Below are 20748 nucleotides of genomic sequence, written 5' to 3' on the forward strand. Positions count from 1 at the left end.
AGTCATTCTGTTCTAAACAGTGTAGGAGTGACCTTTGTAGAAAGCTGAAATGCCTATGTTTGCCACTGCTCAATGAAACACTGAAGCACAAGTGTTAAGTGTTACTGAAGTCAGCTGAACTTGAATATATGTCCTGTGTTGTATGCCATGCTGGAGAATTAGCCATCTGACCCGTAAGAGCAGTTACTTCCAGGGCAATGTGGGCAGTAATGTTAGTCACTGTGGATTAAGGCCTAACTGGTTGCCAGCTGGAATCTGGAAGAAGTTTCTTGTCTGGTGTAATGTCTTGCAGTGTTAGTGCAGCTCATATCATTGGCAGAGGGGAGTGTCAGTTGCATTCGAAGTGCTCTATGAGCCTGTGTACTTGCTGCCAGACATTTTGGTAAAAGAACTGTTACTCCATTTGTTTGGATTTAGAAATCTAACTTTCTGGGCAGGCAGGAGGCCAGAAGGAAGCTGCTGCTTTCACTGTTTATGCACCCAATCTTTTCATCTCTCCACAGAGCTACCTGCAAAGGGCTGTCAGTCTGTCGGTGGTGGAGGTTTTCATCTCAACACTTAATATCCTCTTTACAGTGGTGCCAAACATGCGGAATAAGTTCTCCAAAAAGCTGGGTATGAGGGTAGTGTGGGATCATGTTCTCTGTGCTCTCAACTTAACTGATGGAACTTGCTGCTACTGCATATTACTGGGGCAACGATCTTAACAAGATTTTATGTGGAGGATTATATTACATGTTTATATGAGTAAGAATAGAGTGCACAGTCATGTTCAGCAGGATGAAAATGTTATTTGGTCTAGCAATGATGATGGGACAGGTTTTATTTTGGATAAGTGTGTTGTGTCAGCTTTACCCTTCCCTCTGGAATATTCAGAATTCGCTGTTCCTTTAGACAGGGATTATGTTGGAATTGTTGGTAGAATTTTACTATGTAGAAATCCTATTTACTCTGTGTATTCCTTATTCTTCACACATCAGAGAGCTGATGTAGACAATTCCTCTGTTCTAAACATGTGAAGTTGGCAAATCTTCACTTCTCCTGAGAAAACAAATGAATCTCAGATATTTCCCTCCAGCCCAACCTCGGAGTAGTTTGCTTTCTGAGAGAAAGCCTAACATACATATTCTTATTGAGATGGCCTGCCCTGTTTACCAGGCTTGTGTGGGGTTGGTTATGGGACCTGCCTACTCTTTTCCCTTATCCTACATGTTCTGTGCTCCTTTGACATTTCTGTCTTGCTTTCTGTCTAGCATCCTCCTCCTTCATCCGACTGACACTGGAGCTGAAGGCCAGATTTTGCTCTGTACAAAGGTATTGTGTGTATTGTGAGGGAGTCCAAAATTTCCAGATGGGAAAGCAGATCATGCCTTATCTAATGCACCTGAATAGGCAAGACAGGAGGCTGAAAGACTCAAGAGTGGTTGTATCTTACTGCAAAATGTAAATGGTAACTGCCAGTGGAAAAGCTGGATGTGGGAGAAGGGAGAAGCAGTTGGGTAGGGGGCGGATGGATTTACATGGCGCTGTGAGAATTCTGTGCTCCGTCGTGAGTTGCACAGACAGAGATAAAGCAACCTGACTTTGGAGTAGTCAGATCAGTGGGTGTTTTGAAAAGAAGTATCAGTAGCACCAGTTCCATCTGAGCTCTGGCTTCCTAGGCACATACTACCACTATTGGTGTGTTCCTCATGGTATGATAATGTATAAGAAATGGGAGGGAGGAGGAAGACTTCAACAGCAGGCATTGCAAAGCATCTCCTGTAGTGGAGGCTATGATTTCTAAGTTGAGGAGTACTTGGGGAGACGCTCTGTAGGTCTGCAGAGATGTTTTACCTCCTCTTTCCTGTGACTGTATCTCACTAAAAAGTAAAGAAAACACACAGCACTCCTAGGCCAGGTTACTACTGTGGAACTTAGAGTGGGGACATTTGTGCCTGTGTGGTGGAAGTGATCTAGGCCTCTGAATACAGTAGTGGGGGGTGCCAAGGATGGTGTGTTACGGGTGTTGTTTGGTTATGTCGTGTTCTACAAGGAAATCTTTGGAGAGAGAGAAACACCTGGAAGTAGAGCTGTTCTCACCCTTTTAGTTAATATTTTATCATTCTTCAGTGTTCTTCCCTGGAAACACCATTGCTACAAAATCTAACTGGTATTTGCCAGTGGAATCATGTATTGGGAGCTGCCCTGAAACACCTCCCATTCTCTGCAGTGTTAGGGGTCCTGCCCTTACAGGACTCCCCATGTATACCAGGCAGGGTGATTGTGAGAGTACCCTGCTGCATTCATATTGGCCTAAGATCCGTGAACTCCTTCACTGATGTCACTGCACGCACCTGCCACGTTGGTGACCTGACTGTCCTTTGGGAACTCATCATTTTCCTGGAAGCCTAGGCTGCCTCCTTGAGTCTTCTTGTGATGGGGCAGGTGCTTGTGTGTGATAATTCAGTAAAATGAGGTCTGGCAGACAGTGTGTGATATTAGAAGTAGGAAGAGGATGTTTCTAGCCTCCTTCTCTGTATCTTTCTGCTCTTCTTCACAGTAATCCTGTCCTGAATCAGACCTGTTCCAGCTTCCTCTGCAACTTGTGCCTGAACCTTTACTCTGCCACAGAGAAAAGGAGAACATCTCAGGAGGGCAAGTTTGGGGAAAGAGTAAAATTGCTTTATGTAGTTTAAGGCCCTGCCACCTTCTGTTTAGGCAATAGGTGCAAAAAAAATTTAGAAAAGGACAAGGGAAGAGGGAAGGCAGAACACACATAGCTCAATTTAGAGAAATTTTTCCCTAGCTTGTTTTTAAGCTGGTGCAGCAAGGAGGTAACAGTCAGAATGCCTTTTGAAGAGTTTGGAACCCTGCCTGAAAGAATGCGTTTCATCTGCCTATGATTTTGTTTACATGGTGACATTTATTAGCACAGCTGTGCATGGCTTAATTGAAACGAAATTACTTGCCACACAGTCACCCATATCTGCAGATTAAGGTAATTTTTTCCCCTCTGGTATACTCTGTAAAGCTTTCCTGTCTACACTGCAACTTTCCACAATAGTTAAGTCCAAAATGAATGAGATGAAAGTTTCCACATCACAAAAGCAACTTTTCCCACTGGCAGTGGTTGGTCACCATACAGGCAGCATCAGCAAAGAACTGGGACCCTCAAACAGAAGTGTCTTTTCATCCTTAAATTTTCCATTTCCTCCATTAAATCAGGTCTCACGCCACTATCGATGCCAAATCATAGAGGTGTGCTTACTGTATGCAGACTGTGGAGTAGTAGGTTGTTCCACTCTTCTTTGTCATAGACATTCCTCATCACTGCCTGCCTGCTCATACTGGTTTGATTTCTAGAGCAAGAAATGTCTGCGCTCCTGCAGAAGGGTCTGCCTCAGTTAAACTACACCATTGCTGAAAGCCTTCTCCTCCTGTCTGAAACTCCTGAGCCTTTCTCTTTGGATCAATCTCTTTGCAGCCACCAACACTGCTTCATACTACTCTTATACTTTGCCTACACCCTTGGGGACAGGTGAGCCAAGAGTATACAAGGCAAGTGGTTTTGTGGCCATTACATACCGTGTATTGGTGGGCAAAGCATATCTGATGTTGTTGTTTCCACTCCAATCTCCTTGAATGCAGGTTTGTTCCAGATGCAGAATTATTTCTAGCCATAAGAAATTTCCTCCTCTCAGCACAGGACCGTGGAGACTGTCCTCCTCCACACATACTCAGAGCTGCACTTTACCTTCTTGCTGTCTGTCAGGATAAAGGCAAAGCCCTGGACTTGGTAAAAGAAGATTTCATTCCTACCTCTTGGAACCGTTTTTTGAAACTAAGGTTTCTCCCCACTCCCATCAACCCTCTTGCAGAAAGTATTTTGCAATAGGTGATGAGTGGTGAATGAGTGAAGAGCGTGCAGTGCATCTGCACTCTGGAAAGTTAACCATGAAAACCCACAGGGGAATATAGATTTGATGGAATAAACTTGCGTATGTGTGGGAAGTGTAAATGCGTTGGATAGGCTGTGAATTCACAGACAGAATATAATAAATTTCATAGCTTCGATCTCCTGAACACATCTCCAGCCTCTGCAGCAGGCTTTCTAGTGTTCCCATATGACTCTTTGCTGCTGCACAGCTTTGAGCTCTGTATAAAGCCTACAAGTTTCTTAGCCTTTGTGATGCAAATGGGCTTCACAAAATGATGTTTAACTGATATATTTGATTGTCTACTTAAAAGGCCGTGTGACTGTTTCTCGCAGTAAATTCTCATCATTTCAACTGTTTGATATTCAGTATCTAGTGATTATTTTGTTCTCTCTCCCTCTCCTCCTTTCCCTCTCACACACTTACCAGAGGTCATTGTGTACCATAAGAAGGATCCTGGATAATCTTCCGGATCTGAGCTTGGTCTATGTCCATTGTCCTCTCCTGCTGAAATTCTTCCTGCACTACCCTGAACTTATGGGGAGATTTGGACACCAAGTCCTCCAACTCTGGTTTTCCTGGGGAGACTGCAAGCAAACTGAGGCTGAAGAACCTGATTTTGACACATCTGATCAGCTGAACAGTGCTAGCCCATTACTTCCCATTCTGAAGAGCAATTCCAGCATTTTGCTTATTTTACTGGTATGTGACTTTCACAAGGATAGGCTGCTATCCTGGCCGTGTTTTATGGGGGTTTTGATTCTTAAAGCCCTCAGTGATGTTATGAAGCCAAAGATGTTGATAGAAGGGGCCATGTGTGTATACATTGACTTCTGCTTGCCAAGGAAGCCTGATAAGGAAAATGGGACTGCACGTGTGTTATCTTGTTCTATGTCATCCATCCACTGTGATAGGAAGGGATCTTCTAAGAGTTGGCTGGGAGGGATCTGAAGGGTCCTGCTGAGGTATGCCATGATAAACCCTGTTCCATTCTCTATCCAGATACACAGCTGGGTGCTCCAGATTCTTCTGTGCCAGCCTTTCAAGAAGCTGTTTTGCTAATTTGGGAGCAATGCTTTGTTATTGATAGATGAGAAGGGTATGAGGAACAAGAACTTTGAAAAAGCAGTGTGCAGAGAGAAGGTCTTGAAAGCACACCTTTCTGCTTGTTTGGGGGTTTAATTTTGTTTTGTTTTTACCGGAGAGTCTTGTCAGAGATTTTTGTAGTACTCTTGAGTTTTCAGGACTGCAAAAATGACATGTTTTGTTACTCTTAAAAAATAAAAATCTTGAGACAGGGAAAATTAATCAATGCAGGAGAGAAAGGGGCCTTAAAGTAACAGACTAGTGTTTGCCTTTAGCTGGTGTAATGAGCTCTGTTAATGTATGTAATCGTAACAGAATCCATGTCCTGATGGCTGCTTAGAGGCTGTCTCTCACTGCCACCACTCTCACCTGCCCTGTCACCCCTCCCCATCAGTGGCCACTTGTCCCACAACTGTTCAACCAGTCACATATGAACATGTGGAAAACATTCTTTTCCACACAAGAACATGAGATTTGCCTGTAAGGGCAAAAGCTAAGAGTTGTGATGTTTCTTCTCCAGTCTGTTAGAGAAATTAAAACTAAATATCATTGAGAAGACAAACCCATATCAACAAATGGTGAAGAAGCGAGAGGAAGCAAGGTTTGATTCTGAGTGGGCATCCATTGGGCATTACAGACTGGCATGTATTTGTTCTGATCTAAGAGGCTATGAAGTAAATTTTAATATCTGGAGTTACTGAAATGGCTGACAGGAGGGCTCTCCTGTAGGGCAGTTCTTTCACAGAGTGATATTGCAGAGTAGGTAGCAACATCCAGGCATTTGATTCAGTTGCAGAGCATTAGTAAAAGTGATCAGTGAGTTTTCATATCAGTACAAATTAAGAAGTGTCCCATGAGACTTGCCCACACTGTTATATTTGGCAGTAGTTCTGGAGCTGATCACTCCATAAACTGAAGCATATGTATACATCACAGGTCTGTCAATAAGCAAAACATAAACAGTGTCTCCTTCCCTTAATGGTACAACATTCCTGCTTTCCCTTTCTGTCTTGCCATGTGCTTTTGCAGAAATACATTCATTTGGCTCTATCCCAGTCTTTAAAGCGAATTGTAATAAATCACAGGCTTTGACAACTCACCTTTCAGTTGTGGAAGCTCATATTCAATCTGAATTTAGATGGACTAATAATACAGAGCAATATACTGGGATAAATATACTGTCAGATGTAAGGAAAACTTACAAGGTGAATAACTTAAGCCTCAGAATGCACAAGTGAAGTGAAAAGGCCTCTGCATGGTACCGTGAAACAAAAATGTATATCATTCCAAGGATGATTTATTTGCTTATCTACTTTTAATAATTGTCTGGATTAGATGTAATTGATGGTTAGTGACATCATCTGAGACCTTGAGCTCCTGAGTAGGAAGGAAGATGTTAACACAATGGTGCATTTACCAGGACCAGGAAGGCTGTGGCCCTTGGTTCATGCCATTCTGTGCTCAGTGTGTTTATCTGGGGGTGAATATGATTGTGATGACACACTGTCCCACTTGTCTTCTCTGTGCTCCAGGTCTGAGGTACTCTCTCAGAGAATAGAGACATTGGATTCCTGAATGTCAGATGAAGCAGATCTATGTCAGCAGAGCCGATTGTGCAGTCAGCTCCCTGCCCTTTACCCCTAAAGGTCTCTGATACAGGCAGGATTTAGGCTCAGAACTAGAGAGATTTTTCTGTCACAGGCAGCCTGTTCTTACTTTAACTGCTTTCCTTGTGTATGGAGTCCCACAGCCATTTTGACTGTGTCATCCCAGTCTACTGCATTACTACTGTGTGATAGGGGAAGGCAGCTGGAAAAGGCAGCAGACTGTCCAGTCAGGCTGCAGGCTCAGTTGCTGAGACCAGTTTCCTGTTTACCTCTTCAGCTGTACCATTTGCAGTGCAGTAGCCAGGACTACTGCAGGAAGAGAGGAAAGGTGGTGCTGACATAGTACGTGTTGAGAGGGTCATATTATGTCAGCGCTACCAGGCATTTTCTGCCTGATATTTATGGAACTGCCTCTGTACATGCTATGCAAGTGAATTTAATGTTAAATACCTTAACATCAAGAGTATGCCCAAATTAAGGCTACTGGCTCTGAGATTCGGTTCAGAAACTGCAGACAGAGCTCTGTAGTCAAAAAGCAGGCTTGTGGGATAAGTGCTGTGTACGTGACTCTTCCCTTTCCTGTGATTGAGTGATTGCTTGCCTGGTTTATGTAGGTTTCATGCAGTTAGCTGTTATGTTACTACTGCACATACAAAGCTGACAGCCTTCTGAAAGTTAGTAACTATGGACTGACTCGTAAACTTGATTTTAAATAAGCATCTTTAATATGCAACCTGATTTTTCAAAACAACTAGATGAGCAGAAGTGCTAGAGGCTCTGTTCTCTTGTTTAGGATCTCACTGTCTAAAACCTTCACCTTAAATGCATATTACCCCTATAATTACATAGCTAAATACATTCTTTAAATGGGATATTACTCAGAGGTGCCTAACAGACATAAGTCCTTCTCATATTCAGTTTTCTATTTAATCAGGACATACTTAATCTGAATGGTGCTTTATTAGGCTGTTTCCCAAGGCATGGGATTAGCATAATGGTATTAAATAGCAGTGACTTTTGCCTAATCAGGGTAGAAAGGTAATGTGTGTATTTCCTCGCAGGACCTGGTCTGCTCAAGCTCTGTGAAAGTGGCTTGGAAGATGTTGATGACTCTAAGAACCTTCCTGGAAAGAAATGAGGATGTCCTTGTCTGTGACCTCCTCCGGAGCCGATTCCTACAGATTCTGCAGCAGCTGTTGGTAGAGAGCAGCTCAGCCACCCTACAAGGTGACCCCACCTCTGTGACTTGGTCTTGCTGTAAGATCAACTAGCAGAGTAGGTGGCTGAAGGGACACAGTCTGGGATAAAGTGGTTTTGAAGTGCTGATGTAGCTTCAGTACTTATCTGCATGAGGAAATTTACAAACAGAACTGTACTGATTTACTTTCCTCTTTCAGAGATTAGTTTTGAAGTGAGAGTCTTTTTTTCTAATTTATGTTGTTCTGGCTTCAAACTGTGATTGTTAAACCAAGGCAGGGTTCTTATATACTGCCATCAGTGTTCAAATGGAGAGCTGTGCTGGTAAATCTTCCGGCTTGAATAGGGGCTCAGCTGGTGACTGAAAGACATTCTCTTTTTTGCCTCTTCACTGTGCAAAACAGCTTGTTGTGCCTGAGTGTACACAGTTCTCAGGACAGAAAGACCAGGAGCAGGGGTTGTTTGACTCATTCATGATGTTGATCCCCAAACGGGGACTGTGGTATCACCAAATCTCATAATTCTGTTAAACCTCTCAACGAGAGCAAGGCTGCGACTGGGGGAAATCCCTGTTTTCTTACTAGCCCTGGCTGTGGCGTTGGAATTGTTATCCCACTATGAAAGGTGCTGTGCAAAGCAGCCTGTGAGCTTGAACTGAGGGAGGGAGCAGTGCTAGGATGTCCTTGACCCCTTAAGTTAGGGACCCAGCACAGCTTTTCTTTTGTTCCTGAGGGGGCCGCCGACACTTTTAACTGCCCTGCTCTGTTTCAGGTGTTTTGCTGTGCAGCATTTGGGATGGAGACAATAAGAGGGGAAGTGTTTTTGCTTTACCTCAGGCCAAGTCAGTAAACTGGAGAAGAGGGAGGGGTTGAAAGCTTAAGGCTACAAGATTACGGATAAAGAAAGCAATGTTGGCATCTGCTAGATCTGATTGTGTTTGAAATTGTGCACATTTGGACTTGTGGTGTCCCTCTGTTGCTGATCTAGGGATGCCAGGGGCTGCGGGGAGGGAGATTGTCCATTTACTATTGTGGGAGTCAGACCTAATTCTCCAAACTACTGGCGATGGAGATAGGACACTGGGCTAGAGAAGCTTTTGCAGGCTTTGAGCCCTTTTGCTGCCACTAATATCCCCAGCTTCTCTTCATACTGCATTTTAAGCTTGTTAACTGAGTTCCTGGCAGGTCCATCCAGGAAGTCAAACACCAGATGTACTCTGGAGACAGACTTCCTTGTCTCGCAGCACACAGGCAGCTCTCTGTGAGGTCTGAGGTAGTTAAGTCCAGGGGATCTGCATCCCTATTCAAACAGTAGCCTGCCCTTAGACAAGAAAGTGGTCCAACAGTGGGACTCCATCAAGAATATGTGAACATTAAAGACACCCATAAATGTTTCCTCCTCAAAACTGAAAACTCCCAAGCTTTTGTAAAAGTGTTTTCTGGAGATGATAGTTGTTTGCTGTAGGTATGGCTGCATACAGTATAAAATCTTTATCTCTTTACAGCACTGAGAAAGAGTGAATAATAGGGAGGGAGTTGCCCTGGGGAGTTGGTGGTCTAAGCAGCCCCGTTCTCACATACAGACCTGTGGAGCTCTCACTTATTATTGTCTCTGCTCTGCCCTGTGGGATGGGATGGACAGCATTTTTCTGGTCTCATAAGATGAAGGAGAACAAATGCTGCACAGCTGGGCTGCTGTCAAAGCATGGGCTGCCAGTGGTGGTCAGATAGACAGGGGCTAATGACTTCTAGCATATTAGTGGTATCAGTTTGAAAGTGTGATGACCATGTTCCCTACATGGTTCACAACGGGTGTATATGATCCTAGCGTCCTTTTACCCCTTCTTTTCTAGTTGTTCCTAGAATGACGTTGGCAGGATCCAGGTGTAACTCAGGCCAACCCACAGTGGTAGAAAGGGGGCCTGATCCAGAGGGGACCATAGAGATGAGAATGAAGTTGGGGCTCTGTGTGTGTGTGTGTGTGTGTAAAAGGGCAATACTTCCTCCCCTAACCCATCCTCAGTCCTGAGCCAGAAAATTAACGATTCCTGGCACATTTTAAGGCACAATAGTTCAGAGTTAACTGAAAACCTAAGCTGTCTGTGCCCTTCTTAGCTAACAGTAACCTGCCTGTTTTGCTGAGCCTCCTTTTCCTGGTGCAACTGCGGAGCAAGGGCATGAGGGAGCTGGACAGCACAGACTTCAAGCTACTTCACCAGGGTGAGTATATGCACCCATCTTCTCCTTGCCTTAAGATGATTAGGAGCTGGCTCTTTGTCCTTTGTGAGATGTACCTTGCATTATGGTTATGGCTGCTTTGAGTTACTTTCATAGCCAGGGCATTGTAAAGAGCCCTGGTTACTAGTTCAGTCAACAAAACCCAGGTTCACTTCTTACTTTTACAATACATTTGTTGTCTGAAATCTCACAAGGTGGCCAAAGTATTCCCCTGACCATGACATGATTTCAGGGGCAGTGACTGTTGTTGATTTGGCTCATGACAGTATAGCTGATGTGCTTCCTGAATCATCCTTCTCTGTCCACACTTGCTATAACAGTCTTGTGGGGTTCAGGTCACAGTCATGTCCTGTTAATCGGCTATCAGGAAACAGCAGCTTAGTGAAACTAGGCTTTCCTTGAAGTGTGAATGCAGAGTATATAGTTCCCTACCAACTGCAGAGCTTGCCCAGTCCACCCCAAAGACACAGAAGGCTGTATTTGTTAACCATAGTGTGACCTGCTGCCTTGTCTGGTGATCCTTACTTGGTGATTTCTTACTTGGCTATTGGAGGTTCATGCAGCCTATGAAAAAAAGATACTAGAAGGAAATTCAGCTGATCCATCCTTTTATCTCTTCCCTGCTCTGACAAACTGATCTCTCCAGCAGACTTTGAAGGACTATCCCCTTCGATTTTAAATGTTTCATATCTTGAGGCTGCCTGCATTGGCCTTGTAAGGAAGCAGTGTTTCTCAGACGTTCATTAGCCAGGGGAACTGAGGGGTGTGGAAGAACCATTTTTAGCTGCTGTGATTTCAGAGCAGAGCTCAGATGCTGCCAGTAGTCACAAGCTCCTTTTGCTCTTGCTTTCTGCTCTGTATTTTGCAGCACAACTCTCTCCCTACCCCAACCACCCCATTTATTCCCTCCTTGGCTCCCCAGGATATGTTGACTTCAGGGGTGAGTGTGCAAGATGCTATCCTCTAATGAGGCCTATATGAAGCCAGCTCATAGATGGAAGAGGTGTGTTGATGTGTGTTTTTTGAGAATTGCTTACTCAGACTGTATGCCCTTCAAAAGATCTCCTATGACAGTTTTGCTGAGACCTGTAGTCCTGGATTTCTCTCCCTAACTTTTACTAAACATTGTTCCTAAGTTCCTAAGTGTTTGGTGTTTACAACAAACATGACACTTTACTCCTAGCGTAAGCAGAGTTAGAGAGAGTGGAGGAGCACAGTTCTCCATGCCATTCCCCAGTCTGGTCACCATGAGAGACAGTCACATGGCTGTTTATGCTTGTTCTAGTACTAGGATCAAGCTCACACTGGAAACAGATAACTTGAAGTCCATTGCTCTTGGATTCATTCCTGCCTAATGTGATTTATGCCCTTTAATATACCTTTTTCTATTCCCCCCTCTCTGTTATCATCTTCCACTGCATGGTCCAATCTAAAGCAAACACTGTAGGGCAGTCGTCCGTTGCTTTGTCTGTACCATGCTCTGTTTTATTTTCACTTCTCATCTGAATTCTCCCCCCAGTATCTGACTTCTTCTTGCTCGAAGGTGCTCTGTTAAGCTGGTGTCCTTGTTATTCCTGTTCTTTTGTTTCCAGTCAGTAATCTCTGTGGGAAATGCAGGCCAAGGGACACTGGCCTCCTGCAGCCATCCTTGAATTTTCTGTACTGGAACCTTCATCAGACAACACCTTGTAGTCAACAGAGAGGTGAGGCAAGATTGTATTGACTGCTAAATTAATCTCAGTGAGGTTGTAACTTGGCCATCAGAGACTGTATTCTAACTGTCTCAGCAGGTAAGGTGGATGTTTCTCCATCCAGATGCAACATTATAATTAACAAAGACCATTTTGTATTTGGGATGCATTTTTTTAGGTTGAGGGTTTTAGTTTGGTTTTGCTGCCTTCTGATGATTCAAGAATTGGCTGCTGAAAGACAGAAGCACTGTATTTTTCTTGTTCAAAGAACACAGCAGTGGGGCATTGGTGCCTAGTTTGAAATATTCTGGTATTGTCATAGTTCAAAAAATTAGACAAAAATAGAGAACAGCTCTAACTGGCCTTCCTGCTGTGTTAGCTGAAGGCTGATCATTTTATTAGCTGGCCAAGCAGTTGCTGGTGCTGTGGGAGATGAATACCAGCATAGCTGGACAGCCTTACTCTGATGAGCTGTGGCAGCTGGGGCTGCCTCACTGCAGCATGGGTGTGCTCTGCACTTCTCTTCTGCTTGTCAAGCTGGTTTAACCTATGCCATCACCTTCTCTTATTATGTTTCTCCTATGCAGCAGTGGCTGTGCTGCTCTCCAATGTGTCCTTGCTAGAACTCCTGCAGAAGGTTTTGGAATGCACCTGGTTGCGGTCCCCGCCCTCTGGATCTGCTTACCTGTCATCTGAAGATGCCTTGCTGTGCTCTGGATGGCTGTTGGTTGCATCCCTTTTGCTTTATCAGCATCGCTACAATACTGAGGTTAGTACCACTCTAGTGTTCAGAGTCAGCACATGGCTAAACCTTAAAAATAAATATGTGTGTGTGTGCGTATATAATATATATATATATATTATATCTTCATTAGCACAGGAAAGTCATTTGCTTTGGCCTGGAATCTGATTGCCTTGATTCCTCTTTTGTTATTGTCCACAAGTTATTTCCTGCTGCAAGTTATTCTCCAGCAGGACTGGAAGCTAGCATGTTGCCGAAGGCTGAGACAGGAATCATGTAAGAGTTAGAGAAGGGCACAAATCCTGGGGGTGAAAGTGCATACCCAGCCCTCCTGATCCAAATCACTTTCTTCTTTGGGACAGAGCAAAATGTACTTTAAGGCCTTTCTCAAGGAAAGACTGGGGGTGGAAGACACATGTCCCATGTTGTAAACTGCTTTTTTGATACTAAAATGATCAATAGTGAAACAGTCACAATCCAAACCTACTATTGGTAAGTAAGTGTTCAATATTAGCAAGCTCTTATGAATGTGGGCAGCTGTCATTGTATCTGATGCTTTGCAGTCCGACAAGAGAGCTAAGCTGGAGCTGTCAGCTAATAATAGAATTACAACTTTGAGGGAAGCACTTTCGAATGCCAACACAAGGGGAAATATTTCCTTTTGAAGTAACTACCCAAGCCTCTCTTGCTACTGGCTTTAGCAGAAGCCTGAGGATAAACATGGCTCATGGATGGCAGGCTGTCAAAGGCTTTGGCCTGTCAGTTCTCAGATGAGTAACCACTGCCCCTACATTGCAGCAGCTACTCCTAGCTCTCCTATTGAAGGAGTGAACCCAGCAGCCCTTATGCCTGCCTTCCCATACCAACTCTCAGCCTTACTGAAGAGTTTGAACCCTTCTGGGGCTCTCTCTGAGGCTTCATGGCACTGCTGCTCAATGGCTGCTCTGTGAGGGAAACAGCATGTTGCAGACTGTCCTCTCAAGCTGACCTTTCCTGTTTCCCCTAGTTCCCATGTCCCTAACCTGCTCTCCTCCCTTCACCCATGCCATAGTTCCTATCCCTGGGCTCTCTGCAGGCTTCCCAGCTCCAGCAGGCAGGGACAGCTTCTTGCCACTGATGACTTTTGTCTGCCTGGCTTGTCAGTCTTGCTGACTGGCTGATACTTCATGTGCTCAGCAGTCTGACAGCCACATGCCAGAAGGCCTGCAGGGAGTAATGAGAGTGAGACAGACAAGTAAGTTACACTGCAGTTTGGAAGCTGTGCAGGACTGGCAACTGGTGGTGAGTGAAACTTGAGGGCCTGATGATGTAACTCTCCCTTCTGGGTCAGTCTCCTGAAATCCTGTTGCTGTTCCCTTGTTTTTCAATGGTCATCATGGGGTAGCATCTAATGACTGGAAATATGTAAGGGAGATTTTTACCTGGTCCAAACCAGCACCCTTTTTTCTCTTCTATTTAATTCTCCTCTAGGTTCACCAAACACTCTCTCTAGACCTAACAGAAGTCCTCAATGCAGTCATCTTCAGGAATAAGAAGCCAGTCCTGCTCTTAGGTATTTTGCATCTGTTACAGGGATTTGGCTGGAAGCAGCCACTAGTACCATGCTACAAGCAACAAGGGAGAACTGGTGACTATGGAATGGGATGGTGGTGGAGATGCTGGAGGGAATCTGGAATCTTTGGTCCATTTGGCATAACTGATCCATAAGTGTGTAACTGGTGGTAAGAAAGAGCAAAAGGGAACTGCCTGGAGTTCTGCTGTGTTTGGACAAATCTTCCTTGGAGGTTGGTAGTGACATCTGGAACTGTGATAGTGTCTCAAGGGAGGAGATGAACATGGGAACTCATGTTGCCATTCCTGTTTGCAGCTGTTAGCAGCTGCCAAACAACTCTGGTGGGCTCTTAAGCTCAAATTTTCTCTCCTCAGCCTCTTCCATGCTATTGCACAGGCACCAACACACAGGGCAGGGCCGAGGAAAACACTGACACACACTAATAAGCGTCTCCCTGTCTAGTGAGCATCATGCAGTTCCTGAGAGCTGCTCTGCGCCAGAACTTCTCCTCCTCTCTGCTGGTGATCGCTGGCCAAAACACGGCCCAAGGTGCTACTCAACCACAGCCATCATCATTGCAGGATGCTGCCTTGCACCCCCTTGCCACACAGCAGGTCTTCTCACTTGTTGTCAGTCTGCAGAACCTTTTGGTGCAAGTCCAGTTGCAGGTATATAAAATATGACTTTTGGAACAACACAAGTGTTGGGCTTCAAGCAGGAACATTAACCGGAGCAGAAACCACCCTATTGCAGAATCAAAGGGGCTGCCTGTTTTTTTTTCCTTCTGCCTGCATTTTCCACCCCTTACAGACATGTGATGAGGAGGAGGGAAAATGCTCTTGCTGCAGTGTAGTGCAGTGAGAAAGAAGGTAAATCAAGCTATGCGGTGCTCCCTGCTGCTGAACTGGGTAGCTGAAATTCTGTGTACTAATGATGGTCTCTGTTTTCCCATCTCCAGCTCTGCAGGGATGCAGAGGTCCATAGGGACAGACATGGGAAAAGTGTAACAAATCCCAGTCTCTCCACTACCCACCAAAAGCAAGGTGCTTTTGTGGGTAGTAAATGCATCAGCGTACATTTAACTTGCTCAAGTGATGCTGTGCTCCTGGGGTAATACATCAGTTTACATTTAGCTCTCTTAAGCGATGTTGGGCTCCTATCTTTACTTTTTGGAGGCTGTTACTTAATATTTTTTTAGTCTCAGAATAAGTAGTCATGCCTTTGTCTGGCTCCTTGATGTGACAGATAATTTGGAGCACGTTGCATCCCGTGAAGGAGATGAAAGGTGTTAGTTTCCTGTGCTGAATAATCTTCAGATCCTGCCCTTTATGAATTTTCCTCTTGCAATTGCTGTTGACTGGGTTTGGTTTTTTTTTTCTTTCCTTCTTTTTTTCTTTTTTTGGTATTCCAGAAAGACTTGCTTCTCTCTCAGGCTGTGGTTGCCTGCCTGGAAACCTTAGTGGAATACCTGTATGTGAAGAACCAAGATGTTGGTAAAGTCTTCCTGCTCTTTTTTCTTCTGGTTTCCCTCCTGCAGTGATTTTGAGCTCTTTGATCTCTATCCAGTAGCACTCTGGAACAGATGCTTAATGAGTTTATGCCAAATATGAAAAATTATTTGTATGCCTAAAGTTAATCATGTGCTTTGTGGGGTGAAATCACAGTGCCTGCCTCCCCTGGAAGCATGGGCCCTCACTTTGGCTTTGGACACTGAGATGCTTTCCAGAAGGTAAAAAGGCATTCTCCACCCCCATAAGAGTAAAAGGTTTGGGAATGGAAGGATTATAGGAATAGGCTTTTAATTCCAGGCCAATTGTATCAAACCTTTAGACCATAAATATAGTGGGGGAGGATCTGAACGTGATGTGTCTTACAAGGATAATGTTGGTCACAGTTTGGCCCCGAGGGAAGGGAGAACAGGGTACTAGGCAGCCTTAGGGAATGGAAGACAGAAATTCTAGATTTCCAGGGGTGAGTGCTAACCTTGGTTTCCAGAGTCCATGTCAGACCTGATAAATACCATGCTTGCAATATAACATAATATGACACCACTGTACAGTTGAGGGGGAAGGATAGACCCTTCTTGTTGTCAGCCTCAAGCCACAAAGTCCAGGTGCTGGCTCTGTTCTTAAACTAGAAAGTTCTCTGCTCACTTCAGTCATTTAAACATTAAGAGAGAAGGGGATGGAGTGAATGGACACCAGACAAAAGGGACACTGGTGGGAGAGATGAAGCGGTTGGATGAAGATGTAATACTGCAGATGAATGACAGCCAGTAGCTGACAGGAGGCTATCAAAAGGCTGGGTTAAAAAAAAAAAAAAAGTGGCATGTTATGGGGAGGTTCTGCTGATTTGGGATTAAGCTAATGGAGTGCTGCTTCAGCAACAGCTGAACCTGTCACTTTGGCTGCTGTGGTGCTGAAGTTCACAACAGCAATAAGAGGAGTCTCCTTATTCCAAGCCGAATGAGGGTCATAGCTGGGTTTGGCTGAAAAATGCAAGAACACTGGAAAGAGTGTTTCCTGGACTCTGCCTCTAGGAGTTGATTCATCTGAGGCTTTTTAAAACCCTCTCTCAGTCCAGAGATTTTTCCAGAAGTGCAGAGCAGGCTCAGTGCTGGTACTTTCTTATTTCTAAAAAATACCTCCAAAAATATTTTACATTATTTTTAGTGTTGTTTTCCTATAGAAAAGATTCTTGTAGTGGCAATAGGGAGGTTATGTGACTGCCAGTGGAAAAGAGGCCTTTCTAACACTCTCGTGAGTTGCCATGGTATAACAAGTTATATCAGCTGACCTGTTGTAGTTGTTTATCCCATACTTCTAACCTGCAGTAAATACAAGGTAATAAAATTTTAATTTTAGCATTTAATGAGAGGCTTCATGCCACCACAGACTTATGAGCCTTACCTCATACATGTTTATCATGTATGTTCCTTAGTAAACTGACTGCATTGCTGCCATCAGCCTGGCTGGTCCCCACAGTATGCTGTCTGATGCAGATCCAAGCTCAGTTTGTGCAGCTTCTGTTGTAGGGCTTTCTTCATTCCCCAAAGGGTATTCTGCAGCTAAATAAAAACTGAGGTCAGGAGAGTTGTTCTCATATTAAAACCAGAGGTTATTATTTTTGAAACCCCAAAATAAAGATATTCCCTTGCTATTTTATGACATGCACTCCAGGAGAAGGTTTCTCTTCCTGTACCAGCACAAAGATGGACAAAATATATTTTCTGCTTTGAAAAGCTATTAAGCTTTTGTCCTTTTGACTAAACTTGCCCTAAGAGTGACAGATTAAAAGGCAAGTAAGAACACAGCAAACTATCCCCTTAGTGTTTCACAGCATGGGGTCTAGAAGAGAAAACTTGGGGTCAGTATTGAAGATTCTCCTTAGCTGGGTTCAGCCTGTCACTTGGGCAGTTTTACAGCTGTCTTTCATTGGCTTCTCCTTCTGTCCCAGCTCTACATGTTGCTTCACAGCCATGGCACCGATTCCTGCTCTTCACACTACTCAATGGGGGCCAGAAGTCCTTTCTGCAGCCAGAAGTTCTGAGGCTGATGACTTTGGTGAGCAGGAGAAGGGCAAGCTGTTCTCCATTTTTCCCAGTATGTTGGTACAATGCATGTGGATCAGTTATTGGAACTTAACCTGCTACACACACCCAATCTCACATACTGCTGTGGCTTTGTCTGGCACTATATTAGTGACCTATATTAATAATGATACTTTCGAGTGAACTTCCCTTCCACACCCTGCAGAAACTGACTGCTGTTAGTGAGTACTTCCTGTTCTTCTGGTGTTTGTAGCATTTATTTATAACATCTAGGACCCCTGGGGGGAGAGAGGAAACCTGCAGAGAACATACAACTGCTGTTACCAGTCAGGGAGCAAGCTGACTGCTTGGCATCACAGCTTGTCTCCCCATCTTCAGCCTTACAGACATGACTTTTCAGGGCAGGGAGTTAGCACAATATACTACCTTGCTGTATGTGGGGCCTGTGGGCTAGAGGGGGAATGTGGTCCTACCCAGCAGAAATACTGCAGATAAAGCCCTCTTGGCAGTGGATGAGAGGAGGGGGCTATTAATGCGAACCTTCCCCCTCCAAATACAAGATGGGTCTGTGAGTATTTGCTGCTTTATTTCAGTTTTAAAAGGTTACCTGATTTATTTTAGTTACTTCCCGACCCAAACCAAAATAAATATGGCTATAAATCAGAGCACTGTAAACACAGATACTTGCACTGGTTCTATTAGAGGTGGTATAAAAATCAGGCCTGTGGTTAGGGTGTTGCAGCATCCCATCACATAGAAGAGGTCTTTGCAGGCGATGAGTCACTGTTGCAGTCTGCGGGTCTTTCACTATTTAATGCCTCTATTTTTTCCTTTGTTCAAGTTTGTGAGATATCAGAGCAGCAATATTATTTCTCAAAAAGAAATTAGCCAGATTCTTCAGGAGGCAGCAGAAGCCAACTTAGCAGAACTGCCTGAGGCCACATCTTGTGCTCTTCACCACTTCCTTTGTCAGGTAAGAAAGCAGTGACTGCCAAGGAAAATTGGAAGAGAATCCCTGGGTGTTTGCTTTAGCCTTTGATGGGGAGCCATAAACTTCCTTTTGAGGAGGCTATAGTAAGATGAAGAGGAATCCTGCCCCGAGGGGTGTACAGTGGAATCAGAAAGGGAGTGATGCCAGCCACTGCCTAAACTATGTCATCAGATTGGGCGGCCCCTTGATTACCCCCCAGATCAAAGTCTGAAGATTTCATTGCTCTGTGTGGAGATGAGGGAGGGAGTATGAAGGAACAAACCCAACAGTTTTCTGGAACAGTTGGTCATTCTTTCTTCTGACTGCTCAGATTCAGAGCAGTCATTACCAGGTGGAGCCAGTGCAGTCAGGGACCATTCAGACCTTGCTGGATCGTCTCCTGGGACAGAGGACCACGTGTATAAAACATCAGGACATTGTGTATCCTTTGCTGGGCAAATGCCTTTGATAGGTGATGTGAGTGGTAGGTGTAACAAAGGTTGGAAGGGATACTTAAGCTGCTGTTCCTTCTCTTGTTCCAGCTGAAGGCAAACAAAATTGAAAAACTGAGTGGTTGCTACACTTGACTAACTTTGGGATGAAAGACTTCATCATCTCCTAATCTGAGAAGATGTTTGGGAAATACAGAGACATTTGGGATGAATGATGGGTCTCTGTGCGGGGCTTGCATTCATCTGTAAGGCAGAGGTGGTCTGATGAAAGGGGAGCAGGTTGGGGAGTCTGACTTCAAAGCAGTAATGATCTCTGTATTGATTTTCCTGGAGTATGAGCAATGAGTTAACCTCTGTCTGCATGCTGGCTACTGCTGGTATGCCCATGAAGTAGTGAAAACCCAAAGATGACTCAGGCACTTTCAAAGTGCAGGGAGCATTTGGGAACCAGTGAGGGGAGTTAGCAAATTTTATTCTACTTGGCCTTAGAGTTGCCTGCTGAGAACTGAATCCTCCTTTTCTCTGGGGATGGAGTCGGGGCCACTCCCAGATTCCTTGTGGAGAAAGAAGGGGCCTGGTGCAATATTTGGTTATTTCCCAAACTTTTCTTTGCCTTCCTGTTTTCATCGTGCTGCATTGCCTTGCCTCAGACATATAGCATGATGGAAGTGGCCAGGGCACTGATTTCCTGTTGGTAGGGGGTCTTCCTTCACTGTGGAACACCATCATCAGCCATATGCAGGATGTGCAGTGGGTGAGGTATTTGTTCCGTGAGGAGTAGCTTGTCTTTGTGCTTACCCCCAATGTGATACTACTTCTCTGTTGTGGGACACCGAGAGGGCAAGTTGTCCTGGTGGAAACCATCCAGATAGTCATGAACAGGGAAGACAAAATCCTCTGGTCAAACTCAAGCTTTGACATCAGTTTTGTTGAGAAAGAATTTTTCTTCAGGTTTACCTACACTGATGTTTTTCGCATATGTTGGGAGTGGGGCTCCATGGCTTGGGGAGGCTTGGTTTAGTAATGAAAACCTCCTGTCAGTGGTATGTCAAATGTGGGAATTCCCATAGCATGCTGGAGTTCAGCCATGCCTTTCCTTTGGTTTCCACTCATGATGCCAATGACAGATGTCTGGGAAGTGTGGCAGTGTCCCTCTCACACATTGGCAACTGAAATGAGAAGATGCAGTGTGCAGAGCAGAGGAAAAAGGCAAGAATGGAGCAAAGACCCCATCCTGCCATTTATTCCCAGTGAGTAGTAGAGAGAGAAGATGGACAAAGGAAATAATTCGTTGCTCATTTTGAGAAAAAGGTTTGCTGAAACTCATTTATAAAGTTCTGTTGCTGAAACGGCTCAGTTTCCTTTTCTGTGCAGGGTGAGGCTTGGTTGATGCCCTTCAGCTATCAAACTACAGACCTGCCGGGGGAAACGATGGCGTAGAGGGATGCCATGGAAGAGGTGCTCTGCTCACCCGCCTTGGCTCATGGCTCTCCGAGATGGCCTCTTAGCTCTGGGCTGGCAGGGGCGGCGGGGGCTCAGCGAGGACCCCGGGGAAGCAGGATATGCCTCGTGTGCCATGGTGCTGAGTAGACTTCTTCCAGCTCACGAGTGACTCCTTCGACTACAGCTCCAGCCCCCACTGTCCTGTTGCCTCCACACCCTTTAAGTGTCCCGTTCCCGTCGAGGCTCTAATTAACGGAGTTCCTTCCCTCGCGGAGCCGGGAGAAACCCTCCCACAACGAGAGCG

General features: G+C 44.7%; 1 protein-coding gene across 2 annotated transcripts in view; it reads left to right on the forward strand.

The window, feature by feature from the left end:
• Nucleotides 1-20281, forward strand: part of MEI1 (meiotic double-stranded break formation protein 1) — a 36947-nt gene extending 16666 nt beyond the window's left edge. For both annotated transcript variants that reach the window (XM_018080831.2, XM_029963628.1), the window contains 17 exons: nucleotides 504-615; nucleotides 1254-1314; nucleotides 2543-2637; nucleotides 3346-3520; nucleotides 3631-3778; nucleotides 4347-4619; nucleotides 7672-7837; nucleotides 9922-10026; nucleotides 11637-11747; nucleotides 12323-12504; nucleotides 13948-14029; nucleotides 14492-14697; nucleotides 15441-15522; nucleotides 17486-17592; nucleotides 18421-18552; nucleotides 18881-18990; nucleotides 20129-20281. In XM_018080831.2, the coding sequence (XP_017936320.1) occupies nucleotides 504-615; nucleotides 1254-1314; nucleotides 2543-2637; nucleotides 3346-3520; nucleotides 3631-3778; nucleotides 4347-4619; nucleotides 7672-7837; nucleotides 9922-10026; nucleotides 11637-11747; nucleotides 12323-12504; nucleotides 13948-14029; nucleotides 14492-14697; nucleotides 15441-15522; nucleotides 17486-17592; nucleotides 18421-18552; nucleotides 18881-18990; nucleotides 20129-20174 (2193 nt within the window). In that variant the 3' untranslated portion in view covers nucleotides 20175-20281. The remainder of the gene's footprint in view (nucleotides 1-503; nucleotides 616-1253; nucleotides 1315-2542; nucleotides 2638-3345; nucleotides 3521-3630; nucleotides 3779-4346; nucleotides 4620-7671; nucleotides 7838-9921; nucleotides 10027-11636; nucleotides 11748-12322; nucleotides 12505-13947; nucleotides 14030-14491; nucleotides 14698-15440; nucleotides 15523-17485; nucleotides 17593-18420; nucleotides 18553-18880; nucleotides 18991-20128) is intronic.
• The last annotated feature ends 467 nt before the right edge of the window (nucleotides 20282-20748 follow it).

This window comes from Manacus vitellinus, unplaced genomic scaffold, assembly GCF_001715985.3.
Source record: "Manacus vitellinus isolate BGI_N305 unplaced genomic scaffold, ASM171598v3 scaffold_5_pilon, whole genome shotgun sequence".
NCBI classification, from domain to species: domain Eukaryota; kingdom Metazoa; phylum Chordata; class Aves; order Passeriformes; family Pipridae; genus Manacus; species Manacus vitellinus.